Genomic DNA, 20,417 nt, shown 5'->3' with positions numbered 1-20,417 from the left:
ATTCTGACATACTCCTTTCAGGGATATAGGTCCCCTGGTTGCCTCAATTCAAATAGAGCTTCTCCAAGGCACATTGTGATGAATCTATCTAAAATCAAGATAAAAGTAAAGGTTTTACAAGCTGTCAGGAGTAAGCGCCAACTACAGGGGTAAATCCATCAGGGTGACTGCGGACTTCTCTAATGAAACTTTTCAAGCCAGAAGACAGTGGTTATCTGTCTTTAATCTACTTACACAGAACAACTTCCAGCCCAGAATTCTATATCCTACTAAGCTAAGCTTCAAAATTGACAGAGAAATCAAATCTTTTATTGATATGCAAACATTGAGGAAATTTGCCACAACAAGACCAGTTTTACAGGAAATATTTCAACCTGTTCCACACATTGACCATCACAATGGACCTTCAGCAAAGTAAACACCCAGAAATTAAAGGACAGAACCCAGTTTCCACAATGATGTAAAAGACAAAACTAAGTAACGGACTTTCACAAAATAAGCTGAATAGAACGCTACCACACTTATCAATTATCTCAATAAATGTCAATGGCTTAAATTCCCCACTGAAGAGGCATAGATTGGCTGATTGCATTAAAAAACACAAGCCATCTATTTGCTGTCTGTAGGAAACACACCTCACGTCAAAAGACAAATTAAAACTCAGAGTTAAAGGTTGGAAGTAATTTTTCAGGTAAACGGAATTCAGAAGAAAAGAGGGGTTGCAATCTTGTTTTCAGATACATGTGGATTTAAAGCAACTAAAGTCAAAAAAGACAATGATGGTCACTTCATATTGGTCAAGGGAAAAATACAACAAGAAGACATTTCAATTCTAAATATTTATGCACCCAATTTAAATGTGCCCAGATTCTTGTAACAGATCTTGCTTAGTTTGAGCAATATGATATCCTATAACACCATAATAACAGGGGACTTCAACACCCCTCTCTCAGAGCTGGACAGATCCTCTAAAAAGAAATTAAACAAAGATGTTAGAGATTTAAATGAGACCCTAGAACAATTGTGCTCAATAGACGTATATAGAACACTCCATCCCAAAGATAAAGAATATACATTCTTCTCATCATCCCATGGAACTTTCTCCAAAATTGATCATTTCCCAGGACACAAAACAAACCTCAACAGAATCAAAAAAATTGAAATTCTACCTTGCATCTTCTCAGACCACAATGCACTAAAAGTGGAACTCAACTCCGACAAAAATGCTCAACCTCACACAAAGGCATGGAAGATAAACAACCTTATGCTGAATGACAGTTGGGTGCGGGAAGAAAAAAAAAGAAATCATTAACTTCCTTGAATATAACAACAATGAAGACACAAGTTACCAAAACCTATGGGATACAGCAAAAGCAGTCTTGATAGGAAAATTTATCTCTTTAGAAGCCTACATTTGAAAAACAGAAAGTGAGCACATCAACAAACTCACAAGCCATCTGATGGAATTGAAAAAAGAAGAAAATTATGAAGAAGAGAAAAAAAAAAGAAAAAAGAACAATCTAAGCCTAAACCCAGCAGAAGAAAAGAAATATCCAAAATTAAATCGGACATTAATGAAATTGAAAACAAAAGAAACATTTAGAAAATTAATGAAACAAGGAGTTGGTTTTTCGAAAAAATAAAGTAGATAAACCTTTGGCTAGACTAACTAGAAATAAAAAAGTAAAATCTCTAGTAACCTCAATCAGAAATGACTGAGGGATTGATCCCTGTGAATCGAATAGCGACTAATTCTCACATAATGGATTTAATTTTGACCAAAGTACATTATTTAAACATTAATTTTTATTTCAACTTGTTAATATGTTTGGGATATTGCATCCTCATTTATAAGTGACATATGTTTGTAATTTCCCCTTTATAATATATTTTCTTCAATTTTAATATCAGGTGTACCCAGATCAAGTAGAATGTTTTTGAAGTATTTCTTCTTTTTCTATTGTCTGTAAGATTTGGCATGATCTGTTTTTCGAAATTATCTGTTACTTTTATTTATAAATGTTAGTTGTCTACTTTTTGAGACTGAAAAAAAAATAAGACGAAGTTAACTGATGACTCCATACTGAATCTCAGAGTCAAAGCATTCTATAATAGACATACTCTTATTTGACAGTGTGAATGTTACTTTCTTTGCATTATTATTATTATTATGGATTAATATTTCAATGCAGCACTTCTCAGATATTTTTTCTGAATGTATTTATGTTCGTTCATTCTTTACGAGGTTTTTGTTTCTAATCCTTACCTTAAACAGTGTTATTGTTATTTTTTTATTATTGTTAAATCATAGCTGTGTACATTAGTGCAATCGTCTATACCCATTCTAAGATGCACCATAGATGTGGCCTGACCCATTACCCTCCCTCCACCAAAACCTCCCCCCTCCCTTCCCCTTCCTTGGCCCTTTCCCCATAGTCTTGTGCTATAGTTGGGTTATAGTCTTCATGTGAAAGCTATAATTTAGCTTCATAGTAGGGCTGAGTACATTGGATACTTTCTCTTCCATTCCTGAGAAACTTTGCTAAGAAGAATATGTTCCAGCTCCATCCATGTAAACATGAAAGAGGTAAAGTCTCCATCTTTCTTTAAGGCTGCATAGTATTCCATGCTAGTCCATTAGTGGGTCGATGGGCACTTGGGCTTCTTCCATGACTTAGCAATTATGAATTGGGCTGCAATAAACATTCTGGTACAGATGTCTTTGTTATATTGTGACTTTTGGTCTTTTGGGTATAAACCTAGTAAAGGAATTATAGGATTGAATGGCAGGTCTATTTTTAGGTCTCTAAGTATTCTCCAAACATCCTTCCAGAAGGAATGTTATTAGTGGGCATTCCCACCAGCAGTGTAGAAGTGTGCCCCTTCCTCCACATCCACACCAACATGTCTGGTTTTGGGATTTTGTTATGTGGGCTACTCTTACTGGGGTTAGGTGATATCTCAGAGTAGTTTTGATTTGCATTTCTCTGATGATTAAGGATGATGAGCTTTTTTTCATGTGTTTGTAGATTGCACGTTGGTCTTCTTTACAGAAGTTTCTCCTCAAGTCCCTTGCCCACCCTGAGATGGGGTCACGTGTTCTTTTCTTATTAATACGTTTGAGTTCTCTGTGGATTCTGGTTATTAGACCTTTATCAGAGGATAACCTGCAAATATTTTCTCCCATTCTGAGGGCTGTCTGCTTGCTTTACTTACTATGTTTTTGGCTGTGCAGGAGCTTTTTAGTTTGATCAGGTCCCAGTAGTGTATTTTTGATACTGCTTCAATTGCCTGGGGAGTCCTCCTCATAAAATATTCACCCAGGCCGATTCCTTCAAGAGTTTTCCCTGCACTTTCTTCAAGTATTTTTATAGTTTCATGTCTTAAGTTTAAATCTTTTATCCAGTGAGAGTCTATCTTAGTTAATGGTGAAAGGTGTGGGTCCAGTTTCAATCTTCTACAGGTTGCCAGCCAGTTCACCCAGCACCATTTGTTAAATAGGGAATCTTTTCCCCACTGAATGTTTTTAATTGGCTTGTCAAAGATCAAATAACCGTAAGTAGCTAGATCCATCTCTTGGTTCTCTATTCTGTTCCAGACATCTACTTCTCTGCTTTTGTGCCAGTACCATGCTGTTTTGATCACTATGGATTTATAATACAGTCTCAGGTCTGGTAGCGTGATTCCTCCTGCTTTGTTTTTATTGCTCAGTGATGTTTTGGCTATTCAAGGTTTTTTCTGAATAAAACGAAGCATTATTTTTTCAAGATCTTTAAAGTATGACAATGGAGCTTTAATAGGAATTGCATTAAAATTATATATTGCTTTGGGCAGTATGGACATTTTAACAATGTTGATTCTTCCCAGCCATGAGCATGGTATGTTTTTCCATCTGTTAACATCTTCGGCTATTTCTTTTCTTAGAGTTTCATAGTTCTCTTTGTAGAGATCTTTCACGTCCTTTATTAGGTATACTCCCAAATATTTCATCTTATTTGGCACTACTGTGAAAGGAATAGAGTCCTTGACTATTTGTTCAGCTTGCTTATTGTTGGTATATATAAAGGCTACAGATTTATGGGTGTTGATTTTGTAGCCTGAGACATTGCTATATTCCTTGATCACTTCTAAAAGTTTTGTAGTAGAATTCCTAGTGTTTTCCAGATATACGATCATATCATCTGCGAAGAGTTAAAGTTTAATCTCTTCTGACCCTATGTGGATACCCTTGATCGCCTTTTCTTCCCTAATTGCAATGGCTAAAACTTCCATTACAATGTTAAAGAGCAATGGAGACAATGGGCAACCTTGCCTAGTTCCTGATCTAAGTGGAAATGATTTCAATTTAACTCCATTCAATATGATATTGGCTGTGGGTTTGCTGTAGATGGCCTCTATTAGTTTTAGAAATGTCCCTTCTATACCAATTTTCTTAAGTGTTCTGATCATGAAGGGATGCTGGATATTATCAAAAGCTTTTTCTGCATCAATTGAAAGAATCATATGATCTTTATTTTTAAGTTTGTTTATGTGTTGAATTACATTCATAGATTTACGTATATTGAACCAGCCTTGAGACCCTGGGATAAATCCAACTTGGTCATGGTGTATAATTTTTTTGATGTGTTGCTGGATTCTGTTTGTTAGGATCTTATTGAGTATTTTAGCATCTATATTCATTAGTGATATTGGTCTATAATTTTCTTTTCTCGTTGGGTCTTTCCCTGGTTTGGGGATCAAGGTGATGTTTGCTTTGTAGAAGTGCTGGGTAATATTCCTTCTTTTTCTATATTTTGGAAGAGGTTTAGTAGTATAGGTACTAGTTCTTCTTTAAAGGTTTGGTATAATTCTGACGTAAAGCCATCTGGTCCTGGGCTTTTCTTTTTAGGGAGGTTTTGTATAGTTGATGCTATTTCAGAACTTGATATAGGCCTGTTCAACATTTCCACTTAGTTTTGGCTAAGTCTTGGTAGGTGGCGTGCTTTCAGGTATTGGTCGATTTCCTTCAGATTTTCATATTTGTGAGAGTAGAGTTTCTTGTAGTATTCGTTAAGGATTTTTTTAATTTCTGAGGGGTCTGTTGTCATTTCATCGTTACCATTTCTGATTGATGAAATTAGAGATTTTACTCTTTTTTTCCTGGTTAGTTTGGCCAAAGGTTTATCTATTTTATTGATCTTTTCAAAAAACCAGCTTTTGGATTTATTGATCTGTTGTATAATTCTTTTGTTTTCAATTTCATTTAATTCTGCTCTGATTTTGGTTATTTCTTTTCTTCTGCTGCGTTTGGGGTTGAAGTGTTCGTCTTTCTCCAGTTGCTTGAGATGTTCCATTAAGTTATTGACTTCCTCTCTTTCTGTTTTCTTGAGGAAGGCTTGCAGTGCTATAAATTTCCCTCTTAGGACTGCCTTTGCAGTATCCCAGAGGTTCTGGTAATTCGTGTCTTGATTGTTGTTTTGTTCCAAAAATATGGTGATTTCCTTCTTAATCTCGTTTATAACCCATGTATCCTTCAGCATAAGGTTGTTTAGCTTCCATGTTTTTGTATGGGTATGCAGGTTCCTGTTGTTATTTAGTTCAGCTTTTATTCCATGATGGTCTGAGAAGATGCAAGGAATAATTTCTATTTTTTTTAATTTGCTGAGGTTAGGTTTATGGCCTAGGATGTGGTCGATTTTGGAGTATGTCCGTGGGCTGATGAGAAGAATGTGTATGCAGTTTTTTTGGGATGAAATGTTCTGTAGATGTCTGTTAAGTCCAGATGTTGAATGGTTGAGTTTAAATCTAAAATTTCTTTTTTTTTTGGTAGAGACAGAGTTTCACTTTATGGCCCTTGGTAGAGTGCCATGGCATCATACAGCTCACAGCAACCTCCAACTCCTGGGCTTAAGCGGTTCTCTTGCCTCAGCCTCCCAAGTACCTGGGACTACAGGCGCCTGCCACATTGCCCGGCTATTTTTTGGTTGCAGTTCAGCCGGGGCTGAGTTTGAACCCGCCACCCTCGGTATATGGGGCCGGCGCCTTACCGACTGAGCCACAGGCGCCGCCCAAATCTAAAATTTCTTTGCTGAGCTTCTTTTTGGACGATCTATCCAGGACTGCTAAAGGGGTGTTAAAATCTCCAACTACTATGGAAGTGGAGGAAATCGAGTTGCTCATGTCTGTTAGAGTTTCTCTTATAAATTGAGGTGCATTGTGGTTGGGTGCATAAATATTAATAATTGAGATCTCATCATATTGAGTATTACCTTTAACAAATATGAAGTGTCCATCCTTATCCTTAATTATTTTGGTTGGTTTAAAGCCTATTGCATCTGCGAAGAGGATTGCAACACCTGCTTTTTTCTGCTTTCCATTTGCCTGGAATACAGATGACCATCCCTTCACCTTGAGTCTATATCTGTCTTTTAATGTAAGATGCAATTCTTGGATGTAGCAGATATCTGGCTTGAGTTTTTGTATCCAGTCCGCCAACCTATGCCTCTTTAGAGGACAATTTAAACCATTTACATTAATTGAGAGTATTGATAAGTCTTTCGAGAGACCGGTGGACATTTTTAATCCTTTTGCGACTGTGGAAGTTGGAATTTGATCAAAAATTTTTTGGGTGGGTTTACTTTTGTGGTGGAGAATTATGCTGGTCTTTATGGAGAATAGGTCTAAGAATGTCCTGGAGAGCTGGTTTAGTTGTGGCAAATTTCTTCAACATGTGAATGTCGTTGAAGTATTTAATTTCTCCGTCATAAATGAAGCTCAGTTTAGCTGGGTACAGGATCCTGGGTTGAAAGTTAATTTTGTTTTAGGAGATTAAAAGTTGATGACCATCCTCTTCTAGCTTGAAAGGTTTCAGCAGAGAGATCTGCAGTTATTCTGATATTCTTCCCCTTGTAGGTAATGGTTTTCTTTCGTCTGACAGCTTTCAGAATTTTCTCCTTCATATTAACTTTAGTGAAATTGATTATGATGTGTCTGGGGGATGTCTTATTTGGGTTGAGTCATGCTGGAGTTCTGAAACTACTATCTGAATTTCGGAAACTCTTGGCATGTCTGGAAAGTTCTCCTTCATAATCTCATGGAGAAGATACTCTGTGCCTTGTGAAGCCACTTTGTCAATTTCGGGATCCCTATAAGATGGATATTGGTTTTCCTCAGATTATCTGAGAGCTCTCTGAGAGAGTGGTTTGTTTTTGCTCTCCATTTCTCTTCTTCTTTGAGGGTTTGGGAGCGTTCGAAAGCTTTGTCTTCAGTGTCAGAAATCCTTTCTTCTGCTTGCTCCATTCTGTTACTGAGGGATTCTACTGTGTTTCTCAGATCTTTGAGGGCTGCAACTTCTTGTCTCAATGTGTCAAATTCTTTGGTCATTTGGTCTTTGAATCCGTTGAATTCTTGAGATAACTTTTGGAATTCTAATTTGATCTTATTTGCTATCCAGATCCTGAATTCAATTTCTGACATCTCAGCTATTTATTTGTGCATGGGGTCTTGTGCTGTTTCTGCCCCATTGATCCTTGGGGGAGTTGATCTACTCTGATTATTCATATTGCCAGAGTTTTTCTGTTGATTTCACCTCATGATTGTTTTTCACCATTGCCTCTGGCTGTCCTCAGAGTTGGGGAGGTGTCTCTCCAAGATTAGACCCCAGCGGGATCACTCTATTGTTGCTGGATCTTTGTAGGGAGTGACCCTGTGTAGTTCCTCTGGGGCTGCTCTAGCTAGGGAGTTTTGGTTGTGGAAGCAGCTCCGGTTTGTGACACACCTGGATCCAGCAACAGGGCTGGGGGTGGTGCGCATGGTTCTGGGAGTGCCAGGTGCCCAGTGACTTTGGCACAGAGAGCCCAAGGCTCCAGCAGTTTCTGGCCAGGAGAAGAGCTCTGCGCAATGGCAGGGAGGGCTCCAAAGGGCACGCAGTTACCAGAGTCCCTGTCCAGATGAACGGGCTAGTGTGGAGGCTGGGAGGACACAGGAGGGAGGACGCAGGGTTGCATGGCTCCCACAGTTCCTGGTCAGGGAATGCGGAGGCCTGGTGGGTGCGGGTCACCGGTCGGGGGTCTCTGCACAGCTCTTATGGAGGTCTAGGTGGCGCCAAGCACAGGAGTTTGAGGTTGCTATGAGCTGTGACGTCATGGCCCTCTACCCAGGGCAACAGCCCAAGGCTCCAGTGTGCCAAAACCGTCTCACTCTGCCCCTAAGGATTAAGGCTGTAAGGCAGCTCAGCCCCCGCCTTTAGGCTGCTCAGTCAGTAGGTTACTTTGACCCGCCCAATCCTTGCTCTGAGACCCTGAGGGCAGAGCTTGCTGGGGCAGTTCTTTCACAATGGCTTCCTGCGCCCAGCTGAGTGGCTCAGTCTGGGGCCCCAGACAATGCCCAAAGTTCTCCACACTCTTGCTCAAGCTCTCCCCAAGGCAGTTCCACTGAGTGCCAAGTCCAAGAACACCGAAACAGTTCACAGGTAAGGCCTTTCCGGTTTACAGTCACACTGCTGCTTGTACTTATGGTTGCCGGCGTGATTAGGTCGATCGAACACACGCAACCACTTGCCAGTTTTCCACTGTTTTTGTCCTCCTATTGGGGTCCAGAAGTCCCTTGCTGGCTCCCTGTATCCTCAAAGGGATGATTATAGGCAGATCCCACCAGCCAGAGATCTGTTATTGTTATTAAATTTTAAACCTCTTTAATGTGATGAAGGCAAAAAATGGAAACCTAATAAACACATGTATATGTAAAAAAACAAAAAAAAGTGTACAGGCCAGGCGTGGTGGCTCATATCGGTAATCCCAGCACTTTGGGAGGCCAAGGTGGGTGAATCACCTGAAGATATGAGTTCAAGACCAGCCTGAGTTAGAGCGAGACCCTATCTCTAAAAATAGCCAGGCGTTCTGGCAGGTACCTGTAGTCCCAACTACTCAGGAAGGCCGAGGCAAGAGAATTGCTTGAGCCCAAGAGTTTGAGGTTGCTGTGAGCTATGACACCAGAGCACTCTATTGGGGGCAACAAAGTGAGAATCTGTCTCAAAAAAAAAAAAAAAGGAAAGTGTACAGTTCAATGGTTTTAATATATTCAAAGTTCAACCATCACCAGAATCTTAAGTTTTAGAAAATTTTCATCACCCCCCAAAAAACCACCTACCCATTAGCAGTCACTTCTTATTTTCCCCCAGTTTCCCCATACAGCCCTAAGCTCCTACTACTAGTATACTCTCTGCTTCTATACTTTTCTTTTTTTTTTGCAGTTTTTGGCTGGGGCTGGGCTTGAACCTGCCACCTCCAGCATATGGGGCCAGCGCTCTCCTCCTTTGAGCCACAGGCACCGCCCACATTTCTTATTCTGGACTTTTCATATAAATGGAATTCTATAATATGTGGGCTTTGTGACCAGCTTCTGTTACTTTGCATTTGTTTTTAAGGTTCATTCACATTGTTTTATGTGTAAGCATATCATTCCTTTTTATGGCTGAATAATAATCCATTGTATGAATATACTGCATTTATTCATCGCCAAACACTTGCTTGTTTTACTATTCAGCTATTATGAATAATGTTGCTCTGCATACTGTTGTGTAAGTTTTTCTGTGGACATGTGGTTTTTTTTTGTTTTGTTTTGAGACAGTTTCACTATGTCACCCTCGGTAGAGTGCTATGGTGTAACAGCTCACAGCAACCTCAAACTCTTGGGCTTAAGCAATTCTCTTGCCTCAGCCTCCCAAACAGCTGGAACTACAGGTGCCTGCCACAACGCCCGGATATTTTTTCTTTTTTGTTGCAGTTGTCATTGTTTAGCTGGCCTGGGCTGGGTTCGAACCCGCCAGCCTCGGTGCATGTGGCCAGCACTGTAACCACTGTTCTACAGGCACTGAGCCTTTATGTTTAAAATTTTAAGAGACTGGGCAGCACCTGTGGCTCAGTGAGTGGGGTCCCAGCCCCATATACCAAAGGTGGTGGGTTCAAATCCGGCCCTGGCCAAACTGCAACAAAAAAATAGCCAGGTGTGTGGCAGGTGCCTGTAGTCCCAGCTACTTGGGAGGCTGAGGCAAGAGAATCACCTGAGCTCAGGAGCTGAAGGTTGCTGTGAGCTGTGATGCCATAGTACTCTACCGAGGGTGATAAAGTGAGACTCTTGTCTCTACAATAAAATAATAAAAAATAGAAAAAAATAAAATTTTAAGAAACTGTCAAAGCATCTACATCACTCTACACAAGAGTTCAATTTCTCCACATAGTTGCCAAAATTTGTTATTACTACTTGTCTTTTTTATTATTGCTATCCTAGTGGGTGGTTTTGTGGTTTTGATTAGCATTTCCCTAATGAATAATGATATTAAAGGGGGGGGAAAAACCTTCTATATAATTACATACTTCTGACACCAAATGGGTGGGGATTTTTCCCACCAACCAATTCTGCAGTTCTCTCAAGACATCAACTAGCTCTTTTCACAAGATGGCGTCGAAAGCGAAGAAGGAAGCTCCTGCCCCTCCCAAAGCCGAAGCCAAAGCAAAGGCATTGAAGGCCAAGAAGGCAGTGCTAAAAGGCATCCACAGCCACAAAAAAAAAAAAAAAAAAAGAAGATCTGTACATCACCCACCTTCCGGCGGCCAAAGACTGAGACTCTGGAGGCAGCCCAAGTATCCTTGGAGGAGCGCCCCCAGGAGAAACAAGCTTGACCACTATGCCATCAAGTTCCCCCTGACCACTGAGTCTGCCGTGAAGAAGAGAGAAGACAACAACACACTTGTGTTCACTGTGGATGTCAAAGCCAACAAGCACAGATCAAACATGCTGTGAAGAAGCTCTATGACATTGATGTGGCCAAGGTCGACACCCTGATCAGGCCTGATGGTGAGAAGAAGGCATATGTTCCACTGGCTGCTGATTATGATGCTTTGGATGTTGCCAACAAAATTGGGATCCATCTAAACCAAGTCCAGCTGGCCAATTCTAAACATATAACTTTTCGCCGTTAAAAACAAACAAACAAAAAAAACCCATCAACTAGGTGTCTTACAGTTTACCTCAATTCTGACACTAACTACTTGGAGTTAGAGTAGACCCTACACGTTAAGGGCTCAGTCTCACAAGACTATCCCTACCGACGCTGGGTGTGGTGGCTCATGCCTGTAGTCCTAGCACTCTGAGTAGCTGAGGTAGGAGGACTGCTTGAGTTTAGGAGTTTGAGACCTGCCTGAGCAAGAGTGAGATCTGTCTCTACAAAAAAGTAGAAAAATTAGCTGGGCATTGTGGCTGGTGCCAGGTAATCCTAGTTCCTTGGGAGGCTGAGGCAGGAGATCACTTGAACCCAGGAATCTGAGGTTGCTGTGAGTTAGGCTAACACAGTGCTCCAGCCTGGGCAACAGAGGGAGACTCTTATCTCAAAAAAAAAAAAAAAAGACTGTTCCCACCTTAGATCCTGATCACAAGTCTAGGTGTGACTAACTGGCTGTAAATCAGGGGTTCTCATAACCTATCCCCTTAGATTTAATAATTTGATATAATGGCTCACAAAAGTCAAGGACATATTTTCCTTATGTTTACTGGTTTATGAAAGTATATACAAAAAGATACAAATGAATAGCCATGATGGAGAGAGATACAGGGTAAGGTCCAAAAGGGGAAAAGCCCTAAACACAAAGCTTCTGTTGATATTGAGGTATGCCACCCTCCCAGCACATGGATATGTTCACCAAACCAGAAGCTCCCTAAACCTCATCTTTAGAGATTTTCATAAAGGTTTCATCTTGTAGGAATAATCAGTTAATTTTTTTTTTTTTTTTGAAGCAGATTCTTACTCTGTTGCCCAGGCTACAGTGCCTAGTTCTCAGCAACCTCAAACTCCTTGGTTCAAGGGATCCTGCTGCCTCAGCCTACCAAGTAGTAGCTAGGACTGCTAGTGCCTGCCACTATACCTGGCTAATTTTTTCTTTTTTTGTTAGAGACCGGGTCTCACTCTTGCTCAGTCTGGTCTTGAACTCAAGGGATCCTCCTGAGTGCCTCAGCCTCCCAGAGTGCTAGGAGTACAGGTGTGAGCCACTGCGCCCAGCCATTCTGTTCCCTTCACTTTCAGTCTGTATTTGGGTGAGGTAATTTCTTGTATGCAGCTCATAATTGGGTCTTGTATTTTTATCCATTCAGCTAGTCTATGTCTTTAAATTGGGGCATTTAATCCATTTATATTCAAGGTGGTTATTGATAGATGAAGACTTACTCCTGTCATTTATCGATTGTTTTCTGATCGTGTTATATATTCTTTATTCCTTACTTCCTTTCTTATTGTTTATTTTCATAGTAATGTGGTTTTCTGTAGTGATACTGTTTGATACCTTTCTCTTCCTTTTTTGTGTATTGGCTCTCCTAGTGAATTTGATAATCTTGCATGTTTTCATTATGGTGGTTGTATTCTTTTTTCTTCAAGATTTAAGAGTCCCTTAATAATTTTTTTATTTTTTTAGAGAGGGTCTCACTTTATTGCCCTCAGTAGAGTGCTGTGGCGTCACAGCTCACAGCAACCTCCAGCTCTTGGGCTTAGGTATTTCTCTTGCCTCAGCCTCCCGAGTAGCTGGACTGTAGGCACCTGGCACAACACCTGGCTATTTTTTGTTGTAGTTTGGCCGGGGCAGCTTCGAACCTGCCACCCTCGTTCTATGGGGCCAGCGCCTACCCATTGAGCCACAGGCACTGCCTGCTTAATAATTTCTTACAGGATTGGTCCGGTGGTGGTGAATTCCCTTAATTTTTGATTGTTTGAAAACTTCTGAAGAACAGCTTTGCTAAGTATATTATTCTTGGCTATTGGTGTTTTTTCTTCTTCTTCTTCTTTCCATTCTTTGAATATATCAACCAATTCTTTCCTGGCCTGTAAGGTTTCCACTGAGAAGACTGCTGTTAGTCTAATGGAAATTCCTTTATATGTGACTTGAGACTTTTCTCTTGTTTTTAGAATTTTGACTGTTGACAATTTGACTATAATGTACCTCAGAGAGGATCTGTTTGAATTGAATCTATTTGGGTACTTTGAGCTTCCTGGATCTGGATGTCCTTTTTTCTCCTAAGACTTGGGAACTTTTCTGTTCCTTTTCCTTCTGGAACACCACTATTATGTGAATAATTATTGACTTAATTGTATCCCATAAATTCTGTAGCCTTTCTTCATTCCTTTTCATTTTTCTTTCTTCCTTTCTTTCCCTCCCTTCCTTTCTTTGTCTATGTGAGTTATTTCAAAATATTTGTGCAGAAATTCTTCCTTTTGCTTGGTCTAATCTGTTGTTGAAGCTCTCAGTTATATTTTCCATTTCATTCACTGAATTATCCAGCTGTAAGATTTCTGTTTGATTCTTTTTTATGGTATCTATCTTTTTGTTGAATTTCTCATTCAAATCATAAATCGTTTTCCCAATTTTTATTGAATTGTCTATCTTTATTCTCTTGAATCTCACTGAATTTCCTTAAGATTATTATTTTGAGGCTTGGTGCCTGTGGCTCAAGCGGCTAAGGTGCCAGCCACATACACCTGAGCTGGCAGGTTCGAATCCAGCCCAGGCCCCACCAAACAACAATGACGGCTGCAACCAAAAAATAGCCAGGTGTTGTGGCGGGCACCGTAGTCCCAGCTACTTGGGAGGTGGAGGCAGGAGAATCACTTGAGACCAGGAGTTGGAGGTTGCTATGAGCTGTGATGCTACGGCACTCTACCCAGGGTGACAACTTGAGGCTCTGTCTCAAAAAAAAAAATAAAGAAAAAGATTATTATTTTGAGCCAGGCATGCTGGTATGTACCTGTAGTCTCAGCTGCTTGGGAAGCTGAGACAGGAGGCTCACTTGAGTCCAGAAGTTCTGGGCTATAAGTGCTATGCCATTGGCTGTCCTCACTAGGTTTGGCATCATTATGGTGACCCCAGGTAGTGAGGGACCACTAGGTTAAGGAGGGGTGAAACAGCTTAGGTCGGAAACAGAATAGCTCAAAACTGTCAAGCTTATTAGTAGTAGGATAGTGACGGTGAACAGCCACTGCACTTCAGCCTGGGCCATATAGCAAGACCCAATCTTAAGTTTTAAAGAATTAATTGGCCTGGTGCAGTGGCTCATGCCTGTAATCCAAGCACTGTGGGAGGCCAAGGTGGGAGGATAGCTTGAGCTCAGGAGTTCAAAATAAGCCTGAACAAACAGTGAGACCCCATCTCTACTAAAAAAAGAAAAACTAAGGCTAGAGCCCAGGAATTGGAGGTTGCTATGAGCTATAGTGCCACAGCACTCTACCCAGAGCAACAGCTTGAAACTCTGCCTTGAAAAAAAAAAAAGAAATTGTAATTATTATTTTGAATTCTGTTTTTGGTATCTTATTTCCTTATGATTAGAGTGTGTTACTGGAGAGTTTTTGTGTTTTTTTTTTTTTGAGGTATCATGTTCCTTTGCTTGTTCATGTTTGATGTTGATTTCTGTGCATCTGGTGGAACAGTTGGCTCTTCCAATTTTTTGGAGTAGATTTTATAGGAAAAGACTTTATTTGTATGTGTGGGTCTTATTGTGTCAGTTGGGTGGGGTATGTGGACTTTGTTTCTAGATGGATGCAGTCGTGTGGTACTGTGATCCTCTCTCTCACAATCTTGCATGAATTCTCATTACACTTGGACTGGAATCCAGATTCCTTACCATGGTAACTGGCCTTTGCCTATTCTTCTGACTTGATTCCCTGCCACATTTCCCCTCACCCACTATGCATCAGTTCCTTGAATTTACTAAGCTCTCAAAAAGATCTGTACATATGCTATTTCTCTTTCTTTCTGCCACTGTATCCTGTTCACTTCCTTTATAAAACTTACCCCACTTTTAAGTTATATCTTATTTCTTTACTTGTTTTTCTTTTGTTTCCCTAACTGGATTGTAAGCCCCACAAGGTCAGGGGCCATGTCTGCCAATATATACCCAGTCCCCCAGAGTGCTAACCACATAATTTGTAGTTAAGTATTTGTGGAATATTATTTAAATGTATAATTTTGTTTTGAAACAATGTTATAATTAATATTTAATTAATAATAATAGTAAATATATTACGTCCTTATTCTCTTGCTGAAAGTAGCCTTTAAATTTTTTCTTTCAGTAATTGCCCTTCCTTTTTGGCTGCTGCTTTAGCCAGAGCCACATCAGATGAAGTCCTTCAGAGTGATCTTTCTGCACATTATATACCAAAGGAAACGGATGGCACAGAAGGGACTGTGGGTGAGTACCTGTCTACATTTAAAAATATTAAAATCTTCTCATGTGTAGTAGCCTACACATGAGTGACCCTTCAAAATACTAAATCGAATTACACTTATCCACTGATAGCAGGAAAAAAAAATGCAAAAATGTTTTGTCAAATCAAAAAAAGGAAGGAAAAAGAGAATAAATACAAGTGTATTTTGAAAAATGTAGAGTACTATATGGAATGTAATTGGAGCAAAAGAATATTGTTGGTCAGGCGCAGTGGCTCATGCCTATAATCCTAGAACTCTCGGAGGCTGAGACAGATTGCTCAAGCTCAGGAATTTGAGACCAATCTGAGCAAGAGTGAGACCCTTGTCTCTACTATAAATAGAAAAATTAGCCAGGCTTTGTGGCTGGTGCCTTTTGTCTCAGCTACTCAGGAAACGTGAGGCATGAGGATCACTTGAGCCCAAAAAGTTTGAGGTTGCCATGAACTATGAGGATGCCATGGCATTCAACCCCACGGTGATGGAGTGAGACTCAAAACAAACAAAAGAAGATTGTCCTGAGCAATATCCAGATAAATGGAAAGACTAAGGTGAGGCATATGAAGACATAAAACAAAAGGATATGTGGTGAGGGGAGGGATAGTTTGAGAAAAACCTATTTAATATTTTTAGCTTACTTTTAAGAATCCAAGTAAAAAGATCTAAAAATTCAAGAAATCAGTTGTAACAAAACTTATCATTAATTACATTAAAGTTTGATCTATGAATAGATAGAGTCCTTTGTGGCAAATACGTGTAATACACGATTTAATTGTATGGATCATTGTAAATCTTCCCCCCCCCCCCAGGAAAACGATGAGGCTTTTTTCTTTTCTTTCTTTCTTTTTTTGATATTTCCATTTAACTCAGAAGCTCTATTTCTTAATGAAGACATGGTTATTAATATCTTAGGTTTATACATATTTGACAGGATCTAAAGAAAAGACTTTGGTAAAAATTAGAGAGTTACTTCTTAAAATTATTAAAAAATTTTAATATTTGGCTCGGTGTGGTGGCTCACACTTGTACCCCTAACACTCTGGGATACTGAGGCGGGTGGAACACTTGGGCTCAGGAGTTCGATATCAACCTGAGTAAGAGCAAGATCCCCATCTCTACTAACATAGAAAAACTAGCTGGGCATTGTGGCAGCCATCTGTAGTCCCAGCTACTTGGGAGGCTGACATAAGAGGATTGCTTGAGCCTAAGAGTTTGAGGTTGCAGTGAGCGATGATGATGCCACAGCACTCTACCCAAGATAACAGAGTGAGACTGTATTTCAAAATAATAATAATAATAATAGTAATATTTCATGCTATTTGTTTGATTTAAAGAATTTATCTTCAGGGCGGCGCCTGTGGCTCAAAGGCAGGGCGCCAGCCCCATATGCTAGAGGTGGTGGGTTCAAACCCAGCCCTGGCCAAAAACCGCAAAAAAAAAAAAAAAAAAAAGAATTTATCTTCAAACATGGTACTTAAAGAGCAAAGCATATATTATAATCATAGTAGATTCCAGATAATGTGAGGCAGATATAAAAGTAAATGTTCTTGTTCTTCCTTTATCTTTCTAGATTATTTTTGACAGAAAATTGGCAAGGAGGAAACTCTTTTCTTGTTTTTACTGAGAGTAATTGATTCACCTAGAACCAAATTATTCCAGAGTCAAGTTGGATAGGATTCCTGCTATAACGCACACTGGTCTATCTTCTGGTATTGATGCATAAAGTAAAAGCCCAGTATTGAAAGGATAGATTAAATTCCACCTGTTTCAGTCATATTCAAATAAATATGAATAACCTATATTATTAATAAAACTCTATTGAGCACCATAAAAGGATTTAAATAACATATTTTTTTCCTAGATAAGACTCCAGATGAAAAGGACGTTAGTTAATAATGGCTGATTTTGGATCCAGCTCAGTATAATGACATTAACAACTGATTATTTTATAGCTCTGAAGGGATGGACTGCAACTTTGGATAATTTTCACTTTTTTTGCACCTCTTTTTAAAAATTTTATTTTTCCATTCAAGCAGCAGTTATTTATACATGTGTACTGATGTTCTACCCGGCTCCTTGCAAAAGGAGTATACTTAATATAGCAAGATTGAAGTGTTGTCCTATGTGTCTACTTTGGGAGAATTTTCTGAACCCCATAAGAGAATAAAAGTGAAATGAAGAGTTTTTCTTTTGGTGGATATCATTGGTTATTCTGACTTTAAATTTTTCCAAGAGATTAACCAGTTGTGTCTCCATGTTATTCCTGTGATTTAGGCTGATATAATTGTAAACTATTTGCAAATCCTTAATTTATTTAACCCAAATCATTCAGTGTGAATTGCACTGAGGAGAAACTCAGGTCATCTTGTGTTTATCCATACATCAGAGGGGGAAATGAGCACACTGCTGTCAGTGGCTTACAGTCCCCACTGAAGTGCCTTTTGTTTCTCTTCTTGGTTGTTTCCAAAAACAGACTTTAAAAAAAATCCTTAAAGTTCTTTTCATGTTTACGTCATTCCTAACAGAATGTTTGCTAAGTGACCTTGCATATCTGACTTGGCACAAATTAAATTTGGTGAATGTAACCCTTGTCCAGACAACCTAAAACAAGTTTGAAATATTGCAATGCAAAAATTAAGAACAAGAAAGAAAAACAAACAATAATACAGAGGAAATAGAAAGAATTAGAAAGTTTGTATAAATAAAATGAAAACCTAATATTTTCTTTTTCTTTCTTTTTTTTTTTTTTGTAGAGACATAGTCTCACTTTATCGCCCAGGCGTCACACAGCTCACAGCAACCTCCAAGTCCTGGGCTTAGGCGATTCTCTTGCCTCATCCTCCCTGGTAGCTAGGACCACTGGTGCCCGCCACAACGCCTGCCTATTTTGTTGTTGCAATTTGACCGGGACCGGGTTTGAACCCACCACCCTTGGTATATGGGGCCGGTGCCCTACGCACTGAGCCATAGGCACCACCCTGAAAACCTAATATTTTCTAGAAAAACATAAATTAACAAAGTTTACCTAAGAAAAAAGACTGAGAAAACTGTCAAGTATCTCCCTAAAAGTTTACAGAATTTGTGATTGTATAGGTGAACATTTTGAAGTGATCAAAGATAGATAATTCCAGTGCTTTTTAAAGTGAATGCTCTAATTACACTGAGAAAGAAGAAGAATTTATGTAGAATTTATGTTTGGTATAACACTGATACCCAAACTTGTCTCAAACAAAGCTAAAAAGGAGAGAGTCCTCTTAGTAATCAACATAAAGAAAACTTAAAATATTTGTGAATTGAGTACAACAGTTAATTCATTCAAAGAATATTCTTTTGAGGGCCTACCATATGCTTAGTACTGTACTTAGGAAACAGCAGTGAACCAAACAAAAATATCAGGAAGGTCCATTAGAATAATGTGTACATTAATAGGTCAAAAGAAAAATAAACAAAATAACCTCTAAAGATGCCAAAGGAAGCACTTGATAACATCCATATCTTTTCTTTTTTTTTTTAATTTTATTTATTTATTTATTTATGAGACAGAGTGTAGAGTGCTATAAAATCACAGCTCACAGCAACCTCCAACTCATGGACTCAAGCGATTCTTCTGCTGGGCTGGATTCGAACCCTCCAGCTCATGTGTATGTGGCTGGCGCTTAGCAACTTGAGCCACAGGCACCGAGCCCCAGTATACATTCTTAATTTTAAAACTATTCTTTTTTTTTTTGTAGAGACAGAGTCTCACTGTACTGCCCTCGGGTAGAGTGCTGTGGCGTCACACGGCTCACAGCAACCTCTAACTCTTGGGCTTCCACGATTCTCTTGCCTCAGCCTCCCAAGCAGCTGGGACTACAGGCGCCCGCCACAATGCCCGGCTTTTTTTGTTGCAATTTGGCTGGGGCTGGGTTTGAACCCGCCACCCTCGGCATATGGGGCCAGCGCCCTACTCACTGAGCCACAGGCGCCGCCCTTTAAAACTATTCTTAATAGTAGCGGCACCTGTGGCTCAGAGAATAGGGCACCAGCCCCATATACCGAGCGAGGGTGGTGGATTCAGACCTGGCCACGGCCAAACAGCAACAAAAAATAGCCGGGTGTTGTGGCGGGCACCTGTAGTCCCAGCTACTCGGGAGGCTGAGGCAAGAGACTCGCCTAATGCCAAGAGCTGGAAGTTGCTGTGACACCACTCCGTCTCTTTAAAAAAAAACAAACTATTCTTAATAGAGTAGGATATATTTTAGACATTGTAGGATAAAACTTGGGGTAAACTAAAATGGAGTTATGCTAACTTATAACATGTAACTCAGGAACTTTTCCATGGTAAATGACCACAAAACACAATTCCAATTGGTTTTACCAAAACAGAATTTATTGGCTACCCTTCAGGGGAGGGCTACAAAGCTGGATTCAAGGTTTCAGATGATATCAGCAGTACCTGGCATTATCTCCAGCTCTCAGCTGTATTCCTTTCCTTTTGATTTTATTTTCAGGCTCCATGTGGTGGCAGAATGAGTGCTAGGAGTGCCAGGTCCTCTTTTGCCCATGTTCAGCTTGAGCAGGAAAACAAGGGTAGATTTCCTCAGTTGCTCTTTACATTTGTCACAGGATTCACTTCAATCAGCCCAACTTGGATCATTTCCATTCTTGAAGCAATCACTGTGGCCAGAGGAATGTTAGTCTCTAAATGGCCACACCTGAAACATATGTTTTGTCCTCCCCCCATGCACATGGTCTAAGAGTAAAGAAAGAAGAAAATGTTACTGCAAAAAAGAGCACTGTTTGCTAGGTTTCAACTAACACATTAAAGCAAAGTTCTGATTCAAAATGGCAAATAAACAACCAGAAATAGTGATAAATATGAAGGACCTATATTATTAATAAAACTCTACTGAGCACCATATAAGGATTTAAATAAAATAATTTTTTCTTACGTAAGACTCCAGATGAAAAGGACATTAAATTTTCCAAATTTATCTATAAATTCAATGAGATACCAAACATAATAGCAGTATGTTTTCTGCCCAAACTTGGAAAAATGATTAGAAAGGAAAAATAGATGTCAAACTACCCAAGTGACATCTTTTTATTATTTTTTTTTTTTTAGAGACAGTGTCTCACTCTGTCACCCAGGCTGGAATGCAGTGGCCTAATCATAGCTCACTGCAGCCTCAAATGCTTGGGCTCAGCTGATCCTCCCAC

General features: G+C 39.6%; 2 protein-coding genes across 2 annotated transcripts in view; one reads left to right on the top strand and one right to left on the bottom strand.

The window, feature by feature from the left end:
• Positions 1-20,417, top strand: part of PPM1E (protein phosphatase, Mg2+/Mn2+ dependent 1E) — a 196,642-nt gene that overhangs the window by 156,951 nt on the left and 19,274 nt on the right. Inside the window, exon 2 of the mRNA XM_053567798.1 lies at positions 15,086-15,204. Within this exon, the coding sequence (XP_053423773.1) occupies positions 15,086-15,204 (119 nt within the window). The remainder of the gene's footprint in view (positions 1-15,085; positions 15,205-20,417) is intronic.
• The window catches only part of TRIM37 (tripartite motif containing 37), a 183,709-nt gene continuing 182,876 nt past the window's right edge, over positions 19,585-20,417 (bottom strand). Inside the window, exon 25 of the mRNA XM_053567795.1 lies at positions 19,585-19,950. Coding sequence (XP_053423770.1) covers positions 19,899-19,950 — 52 coding nt within the window. The 3' untranslated portion in view covers positions 19,585-19,898. The remainder of the gene's footprint in view (positions 19,951-20,417) is intronic.

Source organism: Nycticebus coucang, chromosome 18 (assembly GCF_027406575.1).
Source record: "Nycticebus coucang isolate mNycCou1 chromosome 18, mNycCou1.pri, whole genome shotgun sequence".
Lineage (NCBI taxonomy): Eukaryota > Metazoa > Chordata > Mammalia > Primates > Lorisidae > Nycticebus > Nycticebus coucang.
Note: the sequence above shows the minus strand (reverse complement) of the source record. Positions and strands in the feature narration are given on the sequence as shown.